The sequence below is a fragment of the Sycon ciliatum genome, chromosome 11, assembly GCF_964019385.1.
Source record: "Sycon ciliatum chromosome 11, ocSycCili1.1, whole genome shotgun sequence".
Lineage (NCBI taxonomy): Eukaryota > Metazoa > Porifera > Calcarea > Leucosolenida > Sycettidae > Sycon > Sycon ciliatum.
This window is the reverse complement of record NC_088653.1, coordinates 19,091,168-19,109,523: the sequence shown is the minus strand read 5'-3', so window position 1 is coordinate 19,109,523 and position 18,356 is coordinate 19,091,168. Positions and strand designations below refer to the sequence as shown.

Below are 18,356 nucleotides of genomic sequence, written 5' to 3'. Positions count from 1 at the left end.
TGCCAGCGTAACCTTTTGAACCATGTCACGTGATGTGAAGTTCTGCCGCCGCAGCACGGTATAGAGGTTGTGCAGGCAGTTGCACACTCTTGGGAGTTATGTACAGGGGTGTCAACGGGTAGTAGGGTACCCGTGTATTCGAGTAGGAGTTTGCTCCTGAGAACCTGATCGGGTAGTTGGAGTACGGTGTTTTCGCATCGCTGCATGTAAAAAACACGGCTACATGCTTACTGTACACTTTCTATGCAGCACAAGTGTCCACTCACTGTACAACCTATGTCCAAAAATACCCGATAGGGTACCCTTGCTACCCGGATAGAAATACCTGATAGGGTACCCTTGCTGCCCGGATAGAAATACCCGATAGGGTACCCTTGCTACCCGGATAGAAATACCCGATAGGGTACCCTTGCTACCCGGATAGAAATACCCGATAGGGTACCCTTGCTACCCGGATAGAAATACCAGATAGGGTACCCTTGCTGCCCGGATAGAAATACCCGATAGGGTACCCTTGCTACCTGGATAGAAATACCCGATAGGGTACCCTTGCTGCCCGGATAGAAATACCCGATAGGGTACCCGTGCTGCCAGGACAGAAATACCCGAATTCGTTACGCGACCAAACCCCTACCCGTTGCAACCCTAGTTATGTACTCTTGGTGCTACCGTATTTTCCGGAGTATAGTGCGCACTTTAGATGTGCGATTTTAGGCCCTAAATCGCAGGTGCGCACTATGCTCCGAATATGAAATGCATGTACTTCAATGAAGATTGAAGTGCGCACCCCCAATGAAGATTTGGGGGTGCGCGTTATACAAAGGTGCGCTCTATACTCCGGAAAATACGGTATATTGAGTCTGTTACAGTCCACACTCTAGCGTGTACAGTAAAACCTGGCTTAACCGGACGTCCTGGGAGCAGCGGAAACTGTCCTGATATGACAGGATTCCGCTTGATCCAGGGAGGCACATTCGATCCACAGCAGGTTGGCGGATGAAATTTATCTGATCAGCACAGGATTCGGCTTTGGTGCAGAGTCCAGCAAACGCAGGTTTACTGTCTACCTTATAATGCTACAGTCGCTTGGCTCACATGGGGCACGGGGGGGGGGGGGGGGGGGAGGGGGGGGGGAGGGGGCACGTGCACCTCCCCCAAAAATTTCGACCTTGGTTCAGCATGCACATAATGACCATGAATGACATGCACCAGCCATCCTACACATACATTGAATGCAGCCGTGCAGTGCACCCCACTAAAGGAGGGGGAGGGGACCAGCTACGCCCCTGTGCTGTATAGGTGCAAAACATCCCCCCCCCCCTCCCCCCCACACCACCACCACCACCACCACCACCACCCCACCCTGTTTCTCCAAGGTCTTATCATTGAAATTGAACCCGGTTCCTCTAGGGCCATATTAGCATAGCTAAACATATTGTGTACTGCAGCCATTTGCACGACATACCGTCGTTCAAGACAAGTAATGTCTAGTTGCTGGGGTGTACATAACTAGGATGTTCTTTGTCATCTCAAGAACAGGCTTTGATTGGAGATGGATTTGACATCATACAATACGCTACAAAAGAAGAATCTACGAGCGGGGTAGGAAACCAGCACCTCTGTCTTGCCGGGACAGTGCCCTGCCAATTAGCCTAACAGGGATCATAACCTCACATCCGCTTCCTCCATTCCCTTGCCCCCCCCTCCACCATCACCCCCCCCCCCCATTCCCTTGCCCCCCCCTCCACTATCACCCCCCCCTCCACCATCTCCCTCCCCTCCCCCATTCCCTTGCCCCATCACCCTCCACTCCCCCACCCCCACCTTACTCCCCCCCCCCCAACCACCCCCACCCTCCCCTCCCCCTCCCCCCCCCCATTCCCTTGCCCCATCACCCTCCACTCCCCCCCCACAACCACCCCCACCCTCCCCTCCCCCTCCCCCCCCATTCCCTTGCCCCATCACCCTCCACTCCCCCCCCCCCACGCACACGCCCCGGCCGTGACCCATTCTTACCACAAATTCCACAGTAGCTGCACAGTAGCGGGTGCAGTCGATCGCTTACCCTTTTCCGTTGAACTAGTCCGTTGGTTTCTGTAGGAACCTCCCCGGCCATCGACTTCCGCCTGCTCTGCTGCCATCACCCAGTCCAGTATGCGTGTCGACGGTGCTAGCGCAGGGGGAGCCGAGACACTCGGTGATTGCGGGTGCCGATTGTGAACGTGGCTGCTGCCATCTGCGGAGGGGTCGTCACTTAATCTGTGCGTGTCCATGATATTTCCGTATAGCTAGAACCGTCCCAGGGCAAGTTCTGATCGTCACCTAAACGTGCCAGTAACAAAACGGTGCGTTGCTACTAGGCGAGTCGAGGAGGAGACCATAGGCTGGCGCTGCTGGTCCTGCCGCAACAGCACAGTCTTGCTGCACGCCCTCACTTGTCCCTTGTCTGCCCTCCTTTCTTAGTCTGTTGTCGTCACTCAGTTGTCTCTTCCGTTATCTTCTGTATGGTCTCTCGGCAAGTAGGGTAACCTGGAGAAGAAGAAAAAATGCCCGGGGGAAAGTTCTTTTCTGACAATATATTATGATCAAACCATGGTGGGTGAAATCGACGGTATGTATACACAAACATACACGCACGTGACATGTCTGTTCATGTGCGCGTACGTATAATTATATCATATACACACGCACATTCACATGCACACGCCCACCCACCTGTCCACACGTGTGCGCACACACGCACGCACACACACACACACACACACACACACACATACACACACAAATACATCACAAATAGGACTTTCAACGGTCGTGCTCGAACGTGCATTGTGACAGGTTCTGGCGATGACATCCTTGAGACCATTCCAGAGTTGCACAGATACAGCACATACATGCACATACATGCACATACGGTGCAGATACGGTGCACATACATATACAGTGCAGATACATATACAGTGCAGATACAGTACATACATATACAGTGCAGATACAGTACATACAGATACGGTGCAGATACAGTGCAGATACAGTACATACATATACAGTGCAGATACGGTGCAGATACAGTGCAGATTATAGCAATAAAAACTGCTTTATGGCAGTTTTCTAAAAAAAGTTATTGTGTTCTAGTCCATGGACCCCGTCTAAAAAGTAAGAAATTAACGAAATGTGATAGCTGAAAATTAAAATTTCACACAAAACCTCACAATAATCACAACACTTGAAATGCTGCTTTCAACACTAAACTTGTACTGCACCAACAATTGGCAACATGCATGCATAGGAAAGAGGATCACGAGGGGAAAAGGTCTTCTGCATGTAGCTTTTCATTCTGTGTGTGATTATTGTGAGGTTTTGTGTGAAATTTTAATTTTCAGCTATCACATTTCGTTAATTTCTTACTTTTTAGACGGGGTCCATGGACTAGAACACAATAACTTTTTTTAGAAAACTGCCATAAAGCAGTTTTTATTGCTATAATTTCTTTTGTTTTTTCTGTCACCAATCAATGGAATGCCCTACACGTATATCAATATGTAAATGATGGCCTTCACATCATATCAATACCATAATATATATTATCCATATAAAAATCGCTCTGTGAGCGGTTCTGAAAAACCTTTACTGGTACTGCCCCGTCGTAAAAGTAAGAAATTAGAACTGGCCCATTGTCCCCCCAAATGCGAACTGATCCACCTAAATCGCGAATGACGGGACCCGAACGCACCAGTAGCACGAGGTCGGGAGGGCACAGGATCATAGGGTAACACTAGTAGTAGTAGAATTTATTATTTTGATAGGGAAGCCTACCGCTAGTACAGTACATGGCCTATGCCGCTATGGTCCAGACCAACGTCCCCATCTGCATCCACGGGTAGAAACCTCGTGCTACTGGTGCGTTCGGGTCCCGTCATTCGCGATTTAGGTGGATCAGTTCGCATTTGGGGGGACAATGGGCCAGTTCTAATTTCTTACTTTTACGACGGGGCAGTACCAGTAAAGGTTTTTCAGAACCGCTCACAGAGCGATTTTTATATGGATAATTTCAGCTCTTTTTCCGTTCCCTCCCCACCCCAACCCCGAAGGTAAACATGATGACCACGCGCGCGATGTACTGTATGTAGCCATGCAACTGCAATAACACACTGATACATACCAGCCCTCCCCGCCTCGCTACCCCGCACACAGATACACAAACATGTGTATGCACACGGCACACATACGTGGCCACGCACACATACGCACATGCACACGACACAAACAGGAAATTCTTCATGTATAATGCCATGCAAAGCAGTGGCCACCGTACTTGAGGAAGTCAGTTGTGAAACAAAAATAATTCAACTACAGCGTGTAGACAAGCTGGCGGCCAAAGCACAACATAGCAAACATGACATTTGCCCAAGGATTGCAGTTTGCAGACCATGCCATGGAAGCAGCGAATACAGAATGTAATATCATACAAAGTGACAAGCAAGGACGTGGCCACCATACACCAGAAACTTGCAGAAAGTCACATATCCAACAGATAGAGAAGTGAACAGCAATCTGATACAGCCCACATAGGACAAAGCGGACCTGATACTCGTCCCAGGATCGCAAGTGGCAAACCCTTTTCAATGCATAACATGCAGGTGTACGTTAGACGCATGAACATCTGACCGTGTCGCCAGCATACAATGTCATCACATGTTTACCCCACAAGTTACACACATGCACAGTAGAAGCACAATGAAAGCAATGGAAAAGTACGATGTGGTTGCTGAAGCATCTTCACACTTCAAATTCAGACTTCAATGTGGTCGTCACGGGATGATATACCTGCAAGATACAAGTGATGAAGCAAGAAAGCAGAAGGTCGTGAGGTAGGCTATGAGACACCACAAACGGTTCACCTACATGTCTGTTCAGGGCTAGTGCACTCACACGGAGAATTGTCATAATCGAGCATTTCCCAAACTGAGAAGTGCAATGAAATCCACTTGCATGCACAGGAGCAATTTTGCAATATTATGATGCGCAATTCGACACGATCTGCGATGCTGCGTGCGATGTGCCCCTGCTGTCATGATAGTGACAGTCACCACTGTATGTTTTGTCAACGTCGCCCATGCACTCTTCTGTCAAGTCCAAAGTGCTCACATACTTGGCAATGTTTTTGCAGTGATTAACATTTATCCTAGTTATGTCACGGGTAACTTTAATGAAGTACCCGCAGGCCGTGTCGATCTGCACATCGTCCACTCTCTCATGTACTTGGCCTGCTTTGTCTGTGTATCCATTTCATGTGCGATCCACAAAATCGACTAGACAGTGGGTGCAATACGCTCTCTACCTGAAGACGTTCTTCTGGCGACATCTCGCCATGTACTTGGCCTGGCTTTGTCTGTGTATCCATTTCATGTTCGATCAACAAAATCTCAATGCACTACAGAGACTAGACAGTGGGTGCAATACGCTCTCTATCTGAAGACGTGAACCATTAAATTTCTTGGAAAAGTTATACGTACACCTGAAACGTAATGAAGTACAGGAATAGAGAGAGTGACTACAATACGCTCTCGACCTGATAATAGTGATAACGTGAGTACAAGACACTCTCCACCTGATAACGTGTTAGAAGGTAACATGTCTACAGTCCCACCGTACCCTTCCGACACGACTGTAGACCATTAATTTTTTTTGAGAAGTTATACGTACACCTTAAACGTAATGAAGTACAGGAATAGAGAGAGAGTGACTACAATACGCTCTCGACCTGATAACGTGAGTACAAGACACTCTCCACCTGATAACGTGTTACAGTAGTAGAAGGTAACAGGTCTACAGTCCCACCGTACCCTTCATCATTCCTCATTCACCATCGCGCGATACCCTGGCACACACTGGCAACATATCAATGGGGTGCCTTACCGTCGTCTAGAGGAGACGTCTTCGCAGCAATATTTTCCCTCCTGCGCATTCAGTCGCCGACGCGACAGCGTTCACGGGGCCGTTCCAGTTGCGGAAGACATTCGATTCATCGGGCCAATTCAGAAACGGGGCCGTGGACACACAGGGGGCAGAGGAGAGACATTGTTAGTGGACAAGAAATATGCAGTGGCAAGTGGCGAGTGCCGCATGGATGTCAAGTTGTCATGCACAATTCAGCTATTACTTACGGTCCAGCTAGTCCTGCCATTGCTCGCTCGTGCTGGTTCCTCCTCGTTCGTCTTCCTGCACGTCTGCACTTCTCCTTCCCCACCGTTGGCTTTGCGGTACGAGGGTGCCGGAAGGAATTCGCATCATGTATCCATGTACATGAAGTCCCACCATGACTCTTCATGTACATGTCCACGGCCACGTCAGCAGTTTGTATAGTACCGGAAGGAGTTCCCACGATGTCTCCAAAGGCCTAGAGCGGACGTCTTTGCAGCAATTCTTTTCGCCCTGCGCATTCAGTTCGCCGACGATGTCTCCAAAGGCAAAGGCCTAGAGCCTAGTATAGTAGAGGGGACGTCTTTGCAGCAATTCTTTTCACCCCACACGTGTAGTACCCTGCACATTCACTCCGCCGACACGACAGCGTTTACGGGGCCGTTCCAGGTGCAAAAGGTCCACGTCAGCAGTTCTCAACTATTTCGCGTACGGGATAGTCGCCGCGACAGCGTTTAAGGGGTCGTTCCAGGTGCAAAAGGTATCCATCAATGGCACTTTGCAGTATGGGGTACGGAAAAGGGGCCTCCTCGTTCGACTTCGTCGACTTCTGCAGTTCTCCTTCCCGTCAGGGGTACCGAAAGGGGCCTCCTCGCAGTTGTCCTTGCCGTCAGGTCCACGTCATGCAATTCTCAACTATTTCGCGTACGGGATAGTGGTCTTTGTCGTACGCGACATCGGCGTTTACCGAGTGGCATTGGCACAAAGCAGACCGTTGACGGGGTCACGTGTCAAAAAGTATCAACAACGTGTCGACTACGTGTCGACCACGTGTATAGCGGTACACTCAGCGGTACACTAATTCTCGTGCCATTCTCGTGTCACAAAACTGGAACATCGAGTACCAGTATGGAAAGGCTTCAGACAGGAAGCCTTTCCAATACGCATTGATGTGCAAGCCTTTTCTTGCAGAAAATGGCACTAGCATAATGCATGTTCTTCTGCGGGGAAACATGTGAGCAGTGGTGGTGATACTTTTTTTATACGGAGGTCATTCTGTGCATGTTGCTGTTGCAGAATTTCATGACTCTGTCATAAAATTGTCTTGCCTTTCAGATTTCTCCACCCTCAATCAGATTTATTTGAGAAATGTAGCCATGCGCCAGGTGCGTGTCACAGATGTTTTTGTTGATTCTGTGTTTATAATGGTTTATAGTCATGGGTTATCGTGATAAGGTCATCCAGCATCATATTGAAACTGAAATCGTAATCCTGTTGATGTCGATACAACTTTTGGAAGTAGTTCAATGACTTCAAACTGTTAGTCCACGATTGTCTAAAACAACACAGCAAAGGAGGAACAATAAACATGTATTAAAATGTAAACGAATACATTGCTGAGTCCAAAACCTCGTTCCAACAACTACACTGATCCTGAGGAGAAAAGGGGCAAGGCTATGGTCGGAGGTACTGAGAGATAAACAAGGCACTCCACAATAATAAAATCTTACACATCTTTTGGTGAGTATGAATGATATCCCGTCGAACCTCTTTAGGACGAACACCAAGGGACCGATGGTATTTATTCTGTGAGCTTAACCTATTTTATAACCAGAGAATACAATTATATCTCCAATAGACATACGAATATATTTCTTCTACAGCGAAAGATTCTAAGCCACACCGACTAATTGACTCGTCTCGTACGAAACAATTGAGTCACTGGAGAGATTCTGCAAAACGAAAATGCGTAGAAACTTTCGCTCTACATCATGAAGTGCGAAACTTCGCACCTTTGGACGCGAAACTTGCAGGGAACGCGAAATGAACTGTTGTAGGAAATTTCGTGAGATCGGGTCATGGCGTACGTGCACTTGGCCCGCGCAAACTACGAAAATGTGCAGAACGCAAAGTTCGTGCAAGAATTCGCACACACTTTCGCAAGGACTGTCGCGAAACGTCGTTCGAATTTTCGTTTTGCAGAACCTCTCTACTGAACCTTTCTACATGACGGCAACTGAAACAGCAACAGAGAAAGTACGACACATGTACTCCACATTCTTACAGGTACTACAAACAGATTGCAGATCGTAATTCTTGCTTTGGCGGCACGAAACTTTATTTGGGGCAGTGCAATCTCGGCGGCATTCACAAATCAAACAGCCCAGACTTGAGTAAACAAATCCAATCATACAAGTACGAGATTTTCACGAGACGAGACTGCACCCATTGGCTTGTTTCGTATGAAACAAACAAGTTACTGAACCTCTCCACAATAGAGATTTCCCCTGATATGCGAATTTATTTTGCAAACTCGGTCAATTGGTACTTGAACCTTTCCCTCCAGATTGGGAACTGCCAACGATAGTATGCCACTGACCAGTGCCTTACTTGTAACGTACCAATGTACAATGAATATGAGTATTTCGACAACACATCTAACATAAGCCTTACCGTCAAGAAGTTGAACTCGCGTTCTTCGCACACTGTAGACAAGGGCAAAGAGATAACAATGGATCTAAATCCGAATAAAATCAGCACACGTTTCCGTAAATAAAAGGTGAACATAAGCAAATGAATCGAAGGAAACCGGTCAACTTAGAGATCACCTGTCATCGAGTATTCCGTAAAAGGAGGCCTCGCAGCTCGGCAGCAGAAGAGCAAAATTTAGAAAAGAGATCCTGTCAACTTTTCCATTATTTATTGCATTCCGCCCCAAAATCAGCACACTTTTCCTGAATGAAAGAGTCAACACAAGCAAATGAATCAAAGGCAACTGGTCAACTCACCTGTCATTGGGTAATATTCCGCGAAAGGAGGTCTCAGCAGCGCCGAAAAGTAATAAGCCAGGCCATGAGACGAAATATCCGAAACAGCTCATACAAGAAGCAGTTCCAAAGAAGGAAGTTCCTCGCGCATGCACATCCGAACACGGATCCGCGGACTGCATGCACTGAACACAATGTCTGCCGTGCACGTGCACAGCACACGGCTACCACGCGTTGGTAGATCTAATACCGAGCACCTTACGTAGAGACTTACGTAGCCTAAGTGAAATACCGAGCACCTTACGTAGAAAGTTACGTAGCATAGCGATGTCGTTTTTTCTGCCATGTGAACACAATAATAGAAAAGCTGACAGGATCGCTTTTCTAAATACAGTACATACATATACAGTGCAGATACAGTGCAGATACAGTACATACATATACAGTGCAGATACGGTGCAGATACAGTGCAGATACAGTGCAGATACAGTGCAGATACAGTGCAGATACAGTGCAGATACAGTGCAGATACGGTACATACATATACAGTGCAGATTGCTCACTTCAGGATCATTTCCAATTTAAATTTACATGGTCAATAAGAGATAAAAATCACTTGTTGTTGCGACCAGATGAAATACGAAGTGTGGTCCTGGACTGGGTACAGCTGTGATAAGTGGTATTCTGGGCAACTACTGTATATAGAGGCTACTGCGGGAGAGGGAACGAACGGAAGGAGGAATCAAAGAAGAGCGAGACAAGCCCTCTATTCGACAAAGTGTTAATAACTGTCGCCGTGTTACAGATACAGGTAAATGACAGCTGTGCGACAGTTACTTCACAACTCACAGCACCACTCAGTCACCCAGTGCTACATTGTAGATGAGCAACTGGCAAGGCAGAATAGCCCATTCCTGAAGGGCAGGACAGGGGGGGGGGGGGGGGGGTCTGGGGGCATGGAATTGTCTAGTGGTCACTGCATGAATGCCGACGTAAAACTTTACTTGGCCAGCCAAGATGACTTCCAAAAAGACCACGCCTCAGCATGCCTGCACACGCAGGCATGCATGCACACATGCAAGCACACACACAGGCGCACAGGCGCACACACACACACACACACACACACACACACACACACACACACACACACACACACACACACACAGGGTGGACCACGGCCACTGCAACGATATAATCATTTAGCTCCACGTGTGCTGTGATCATGCGCCACTCGGTGTTCATACAACTAACAGCAGTACCATCCGACGAGTCAACTCACAGTAATATCTGGAGCTTGTGATTTTCAGTAGTTGGAACACTGGGTGCACTAAGAGTACGAATACGAGTGAAAGCCGCACGTGTATACCGTATTTTCCGGCGTATACGCCACGCTTTAAACACCAGACATTCACTGCAAAAACGTCGCTGCGGCTTACACACTATCTAGGGGTGAAACAATTATACCGAATATTCGAATACTCGTTTGGATTTTTCGAATATAATCGTACTCGGAATAGATCAGAGTACTCGCTTATACATGGTACATACATTTACCACAGAAGTCTGCAGTTTCAGAGCAGCAGTCAGCAGATATTGATGTGCAGACTGTGTGGTGAACATTTGTTCACGAGGAGAGAGAGCCCAAATGACCCACCAACCAATACACCCAAGAAAAGAACTGCCAATCGGGTCAATCAGGGTTGTATCATGTGGTTTTGAGGCGGTTGGTGTGTGATTTTTAGGATATCAAGAATACTCGAGGGGGTGGGGAGGGGGGGTGGGTGGGTGGGTATGGACTCTTGGAAATACTGATGATATTAAAGGGAAACATTTCCTCGTCCACAAACATCGGTGCTGCATTCAACGCGAACGATTCCGCAATGGCCTGACGCAAACCTTTCTTGAGAATAGACCTCGCTTTCTTTATTGTAAATGATACCGCTGTTCTCAAAAAGCAAAATACAGCGAAACCTGTCTAAGGCGACCACCGCTCAAGGGACCTTCAAAATGTGGTCTCTGTTACCAGGTGGTCGCCTTATCCAGGGTCACTTGACTGGAAATAGCACCCCTTGGTCCTGGCTGCAGTGGTCTTCCAGGACAGGTGGTCACCTTATCCGAGTGGTCTCCTTGACAGGTTTACTGTACTGGTAACCAAAGCATGCACATGTTCTACAGGTAACAGCTACAGTAAAACCTGTCAAGGCAACCACTTGGATAAGGTGACCACCTGCCCCAGAAGACCACTGTATCCAGTGCCAAGGGATGCTATTTGCAGTCAAGCGACCCTGGATAAGGAGACCACCTGGTAGCAGAGATCACATTTTGAAGGTCCCTTGAGCGGTGGTCGCCTTAGACAGGTTTCACCGTATTAGTAACAACAAGACAGCACAGCGGTGGTGGTCACTTTATAATCCCGCACCATTTGTGCCAAGGAATTTCTGCTGGATATTAGGAAGGAGGCTGAATGGAACAAATCTGATTTACTGCTGCAACAAGATGACATTTGTTTTGTTTGTATACTTTATTTGAATTCGCAAATCCAAACGAGCACAAATGCTCAATGACAAGGCAGCGGATTTCGGTTACTGGACATTATGCTGTGTTTTATTGAGGGTGTTGCTGTATACCAATTATCATGTTGGATTAAAAGAGGGACGAATGTAGGTAGATACATCAGTCATCACCGTGTTGAGTTTCAGTCTGTTTCAGTCTCCCCCGCTGTGCATGCTTGTACAGTTACGCAATGTAATTATTTTGAAACGCTAAACTAGTGTTCTTCGCTCCGTTGCATGCTGTGTGGTAGAGACTTTCCGACCGTACGGAAATCCTCCGTAACAGCGGCCGCTTCCGGCACACGACCGATACCGGTATCATCACCGAAGAGAACACTAGCTATTCTCTTGCTTTCCGCACACTCCGCAGTTTCATACAAAACGCTTACCTGTATCTTTTTATCCCCTCGTCTCAGCCGCTGTCCTCGCGCAGCGCTTCTCTCTGCTCACAGCGGCTCTGTTCGCTACGAGCGAATTGTATGGTACTGTCTTAGCGCACAGGTTGAAAATGCGAATGTGCATTCCGGTACGCTGCCTGTGCCTCTGCCACTGATTTTGCCGTCGTTTCAAAAGTCAAGGAATTTGGTAAGAATTTTAATAATACCTATACGGCCATAATCACAACCTTGCTAGGCAATTTCTCATTGCAAATTCGGAACTGTCCGTCCTCTGCGCCTCACCAGAGACCGCACAGCATGGAACATCTTGTCGGAAATACCGCCATCTCCATCTCCACCACCACCACCACCGGTGCACCGTACATATCGTGACAGTCAGTCACGCTAGGCCGGCTGTGCATGGGCACAACATGGACACAGCTGTAGAGCTAGTAGTAGAGCCGTAGAGGGTAGGTACTAGGTCTACAGAGTACAGAGTCAGTGCAGCCACTCATCACTCATCAGTGCAACTACTGCGTCCAAGCCCCAAGGACAGCATGCCTGTAGGCGCTGCGATACAAATTTCAGTTTATTTAGAACGAGAATAGTATTAGAAGGCTGCACAAAACACTGTTACATGGCCGGCACGCGATACATAATACTGTCATCATGGTCATAGATTATTATTTTGACACTCCGTTCCTGAAACCCACTTGCACACCTGTCCTGTGTGAAGATCTACACGGCACCATGTACACCAGCGGCAGCTCCGCTGCCCTGGATCACCACTTTGTCGTGCCTACACTACAGCGCCTGTGCTTGTACTTAGTTGTAGTTGTACTGTGCTTCCACACAGGCAGAACACAATCAGTCATGACTGGGTTCCCTGTAAAAAGGCGCTGACGCCTGTTGGGAATTCCCTAGTAAAAGAAGAATAAAAATTAATAATAAATGTAGATAGAGAGATCTACAATGTCAATGTACTAGTTTATGGACTCCATACTCGGATTCCAACTCCAAGGGCAAGGGCAAGGGCCAGACCAACCGGGCCTCGAGGCTCTTATCCGTTCATAATCAAGTCAAGTGTGACTGAGTTGGGTGCAACCTGTCGTCATGTCCGATACTGCGACAGCTTGCACTGCATGCCATTACTCCATTAGTACTTCAAAAGGCTAGTTAGGCCTAAACAAAAAATAGGCTTGTTTCCGGTCGGCAACCCCTCAAAAAGGAGACTCGGTCGGTCGGAATGAAACTTTTTTTGGATACTTTTTTTTGGTTCCTCAATCGTTGTGGTATTGATGGACAAGAGCACCTACACATGTACATTGTACATATAATGGCAAGGATCAATGTCAAAGTAAATTAGTTGACTGACTCACTGTTCGGGTGTATTCCTGTTTTCGTACATTCTGAGAAATCAAGCAAACAGTTCGAGTCCTTCCAGCTCTGTTATTCTAGCTCGTATCGACCCCGGAGGTTTTCGAGCCGACAGCTGAGAATCTCTGCTACCTTGTAGGTGTTTCGATTCTGGAATTCGGTCGAGATTTGACTGAGTTATGACTCGTTGAGTGCACTTGCACACATGGCATTGCCACCGTTTGGGACCAAAAAAAAGTTTCAGAATTTGGGAAAAAGTGGCCCGGTCGGGCGACCGGAAACAAGGTCATTATTTGTTTTGGCCTTATGTGTAATGTGGTTTGAGGATGAATAATATTTGTGCCTCGGAGTGTGAATATGAATGTGAGTGCGTGTGAGTTTGCACGTGTGTGTGTGTGTGTGTGTGTATGTGCATGTCACTTGTGTGTGCGTGTGTGCATGTGTACGTGTGTGAGTGTGTGCATGCATGTCACTTGTGTGTGCGTGTGCGCATGTGTATGATCTGTGCCACTACTATTGGCAGAAGGTATTGAACAGGAAGGCAACAAAGTCCATAGGAACCAGTACTAGTACGGTGAACAGGCGTGTACTAGTAGATGGTCCCCGTTTTTTGGGGGAGCAGGGGGGGGGGGGGGGGGGGTGCACGGCCGCATACATGTATGTGAAGAATCCCTGCGCTGGTGCATGCCATTAATTTTTTTATGGTCATTATGTGCATGTTGAACCTGACATTTTTTAGGGGGTGTGGTTGGCAATCACCCACTCTCTTCACATTGGCCGGTGTTTCCACCAGTCTTGAGATGTTGTAATAAATATAAATATATAATTGACCCCCTCCCCGTGCCCTATGCGCGCCAAGCGCCTGGGCGAATCTTCAATTCAGTGAAAACAGTAATTACATGTACATGTAAGTACTGGTACTTTATCTGAGCTGTACTACTACCACTAGTGTAGCATGGCTACTTTATGACACGTAATTTGTATACACATAAATAGTACACCGTAGGCGGAATGCCTGGATGGATACTACAGTGGATAGCTGTGCGTATACGGTACTCGCACTGCCTTGCAGAGTACACGGGTTACACTGGTATCCGAGAGTTCCAGTCTACTAACGGATGGGGATATGAATTATGCTATTTTCAAGACCGTCACTGAGGTCAGTTGACTTCGGATAGGACGTACCTCGGATATAAAGTACACTGTAGCTGGAATACCGCTACAGAGAACCTGGGATACAGAGAACCTGGGATACAGAGAACCTGGGATACAGAGAACCTGGGATACAGAGAACCTGGAATATAGAGAACCTGGGATATAGAGAACCTGGGATAGAGAGAACCTGGGATGTAGAGAACCTGGGATGGAGAGAACCTGGGATATAGAGAACCTGGGATATAGAGAACCTGAGATACAGAGAACCTGCGATAGAGACCACGGGCTTTGACTACTGTACTGGTCAGAGTGCAGTGAGTGCGCAGTGCACCACGACGTGCAGAGCTTCAGTACCAATGAAAATTCAGTGGAACAAAAATGAATAACTATAATATCTCAACCAGGGAGGTATTTTACTACTCCCTGATCCGGTCAACTAAGAGTTTTAAAATGCTAAAACTTAGTACTTCAGTAAAAGGAGGATGACATAACCATGGTGTTTTTCACTACAGAGATTGGAATTGGGTGTTGGCCTATGGCAGGCATGCAGTGTCACTGGCAATACTCAGCGCAAAAAAGACATTACTTGCCGGCATCTATCGACTGTCGTGAATTTCAATTCTTCCCAGGAACTCCAGACCTTGTTCAGGCTTCATCACTCAAGCATCATCGCAATGTCACTGCTGCCGTCCTCAGACCTGCTACTGGTCTTGTCAGCGTGGCCACTGTTAATGCTGTTGCTATTGTCACTACTGCTTCTGCTGTTGCTGCTGTCATAGCTGCTACTGCTGTTACTGCTCACTGACTGTTGTTGCTACTGCTGTTACTGCTCACTGACTGTTGTTGCTACTGCTGTTACTGCTGTTGCTACTGTTGCTACTGTTGCTACTGCTATTGCTGCCCTGACTGTTGTTGCTACTGCTGTTGCTGCTGTTATAGCTGCTATTGCTGTTTCTACCTTGATCGTTGATACTGCCGTTGCGACTTTGACTGCTGCTAGTGCTGTTGCCCTCGTTACATTCGTTACATTCGTTACTTCTCTTCCTATTGTTGTTGCCGGGGCTTCTCTTTTTCCCGTCACCAATGCCATTGGCGTTGTCAAAGCCGCTGCTGATGCTCCTGCTGCTGCTCCTGCTGCTGGTGCTGCTACTGCTCCTCCTGGAAACATAGCTGGCCCTGCTGGTGGTATCTCCGCTGCTGGTCCTGCTGGTGTTATGGCATCACTGCTGGTGTTATGGCATTACTGCTGGTCCTGCTGGTGTTATGACATCACTGCTGGTCCTGCTGGTGTTATGGCATCACTGCTGGTCCTGCTGGTGTTATGGCATCACTGCTGGTCCTGCTGGTGTTATGGCATCACTGCTGGTCCTGCTGGTGTTATTGGTTCTGCTGGTGGTATCCTCACATCCACTACTGAGTACTGAGTACTGGTATCGCTGCCATTACTACTGCCATGGGCCTGCTGCTACCCACATCATCACAGCCGCCGTGACTGCGGTTGCCATAGTGACTGCTGCTACCCACATCATCACAGCCGCCGTGACTGCGGTTGCCATAGTGACTGCTGCTACCCGCATCATCACAGCCGCCGTGACTGCGGTTGCCATAGTGACTGCTGCTACCCGCATCATCACAGCCGCCGTGACTGCGGTTGCCATAGTGACTGCTGCTACCCGCATCATCACAGCCGCCGTGACTGCGGTTGCCATAGTGACTGCTGCTACCCGCATCATCACAGCCGCCGTGACTGCGGTTGCCATAGTGACTGCTGCTACCCGCATCATCACAGCCGCCGTGACTGCGGTTGCCATAGTGACTGCTGCTACCCGCATCATCACAGCCGCCGTGACTGTGGTTGCCGTAGTGACTGCTGCTACTACAGCTGCTGATGTCATCACTGCTGCTAATGCTGTTGCTAACGTCATCACTGCTGCTACTGTTGCTGCTGTTGTCACCGCTGGACGCTGGTACTGATCCTGCCAACGCCACCACAGTTACTCATTGGGGTGATGGCGGTGGATTTGGAGTGCTTGATTAGGTCATTCAACGATGTCATGGTCTTCTCAACGGAGAACTCAGCATTGTCGATCTTGAACAAGTCAGACTGGACACAAAAGGCAGGGCAAAACAGACAACACAAAGCAGTTACACTCAAAATGCTTATGATGGCCGGCCACTGAGAACTCTTTTTCCTAACCATAAATAATTATATCCATGCATAGAGAAGCATGACTCACATCGTCACTTTCTGTGACGTCCAGGTTGCCTACAGACACGTCGGACGGCCTCCGCACTCTGCTTCAAATGACTACAAACAAGAAAAAGAACGGTTCAGTCGCGATCATTGTGGTCTCCTCGAATACATGCAGGCGCTTGCCTTTTTCAGATTGGTCCTCTGGGGCAGGATTTACTGGATTCGCAATCATTAGCTCTCGAATTTGAGACAGGTTTCACTCACTTGCAATCACGTGAAGTTTGCCATATACCGTAATGTCGCGTAATAAAGCCGGGCGTATTCCTGTAGAAGCCGATGTAAGGGCTAGGCTTCTATTCACAACAGGCTTCTATTCAAACCAGGTATTTCTATGTATGTCAACACTAAAACCAGGCTTATGTACTGCCAGTGCATCTTGAGAATCAGGCTTGTATTCAAAGCAGGGCTCTATACGAGACAGGCTTTAACACAAGACACTACGGTATGTTGCAGTAACTATGTGCCAGGGTCGTAAACTACAGGGCCAGAGCAAAGGCTTCTGCGAGCAAAATATCACAGCTCGCTTTGCAGTGTTTGTGTGAAAACGAATGCACGGGAGTGGTTTCATATTGGTCACATGACTATATTTGTGCAAAAAGTAATCATGCCGTGTGGACAGTGGAACCAACATGGCAACCGACATTGTGTCAGGGGCGTAGCCAGGATCATGGTCAAGGAGGGTGCCCATAATTTTTCTTCCAAAAACGACGTTCTTTTGAGGAATCTTGTACATGTATGCATATTGTATGCATGCTAGTGCGGTGTACACCTTGAATTATTTATGTATTATGAATGTCTCCAGCTTGCCATTCCAACAATCTACTTCCTCCGCGTCATTAAAATTGTTGCTTCCCAGAGAGATTTTCAAATTTATTTTGTCCACTCGAGGGGCAAAGAAATCAGCTAGAAATTGAGGCAGAGCATTGTCGACGGACCAAGCTTTAGTTTGTGGCCTCCCGCTTCGCTGCACTTGCAGCTAAGGTCGACGTCTTGGTAAAGGTATAGTTTAGGGTCCCAAATTACTTTAGTGGGTCAGCATGCTCTACAGAGTCCCAGGCATGCACATTACACATAGGCCTTGGCCACAACTGACATCGAATACGATGTGGATGGACAACCACTGGTGTATGCAAAATCACCTTACGATGCGAACGAAGACGGCGCAAAGGACCATGAAAATCGCCTGAGTTTGAAGCTCGGTGATGCCGTGCGTGTCTTGGACACCTCCATGGGCAAGGGATGGTGGTGGGTAGAAGTCGATGGCGACTCTGGCTACATTCCATCATCATTCCTTGGCACTGAGGATGACCTGCGCGGCGCGGAGGAAGCCTCCTGGCAGAACGACGAATATTTTGACTTCTACCCACCACCTTCCCTTGCCCATATGGGGAGGTGTTCAAGACACGCACGGCATCACCGAGCTTCAAACTCAGGCGATTTTCATGGTCCTTTGCGCCGTCTTCGTTCGCATCGTAAGGTGATTTTGCATACACCAGTGGTTGTCCATCCACATCGTATTCGATGTCAGTTGTGGCCAAGGCCTATGTGTAATGTGCATGCCTGGGACTCTGTAGAGCATGCTGACCCACTAAAATAATTTGGGACCCTAAACTATACCTTTACCGACGTCTTCAGCAGAGTTTGAGGCAGACCCTTCAGCACTCAACAATACGCTGAAGAAGACGCGCGTTCAAATTCAGGTCAAGAAACTTCGTTTTCAAGCGATCCA

At 47.9% G+C, this 18,356-nt stretch overlaps 2 protein-coding genes across 4 annotated transcripts in view; both read right to left on the bottom strand.

Annotated features, from left to right (window-relative positions):
* The window catches only part of LOC135827431 (synaptic vesicle 2-related protein-like), a 35,434-nt gene extending 23,205 nt beyond the window's left edge, over positions 1-12,229 (bottom strand). The window contains exons 1-2 of the mRNA XM_065339930.1: positions 11,854-12,229; positions 2,066-2,529 (exon numbers count right to left, since the gene is read on the bottom strand). Coding sequence (XP_065196002.1) covers positions 2,066-2,273 — 208 coding nt within the window. The 5' untranslated portion in view covers positions 2,274-2,529; positions 11,854-12,229. The remainder of the gene's footprint in view (positions 1-2,065; positions 2,530-11,853) is intronic.
* Positions 12,230-16,388: 4,159 nt separating this feature from the next.
* LOC135827420 (uncharacterized) overlaps positions 16,389-18,356 on the bottom strand; it is a 48,402-nt gene continuing 46,434 nt past the window's right edge. For 2 of the 3 annotated variants that reach the window (XM_065339909.1, XM_065339910.1), the window contains one exon: positions 16,447-16,477. The gene's annotated coding sequence lies outside the window, so the exon portion shown is untranslated. Of the gene's footprint in view, positions 16,478-18,356 lie in introns of all 3 variants that reach the window. The other variant, XM_065339912.1, reaches the window with a different exon arrangement.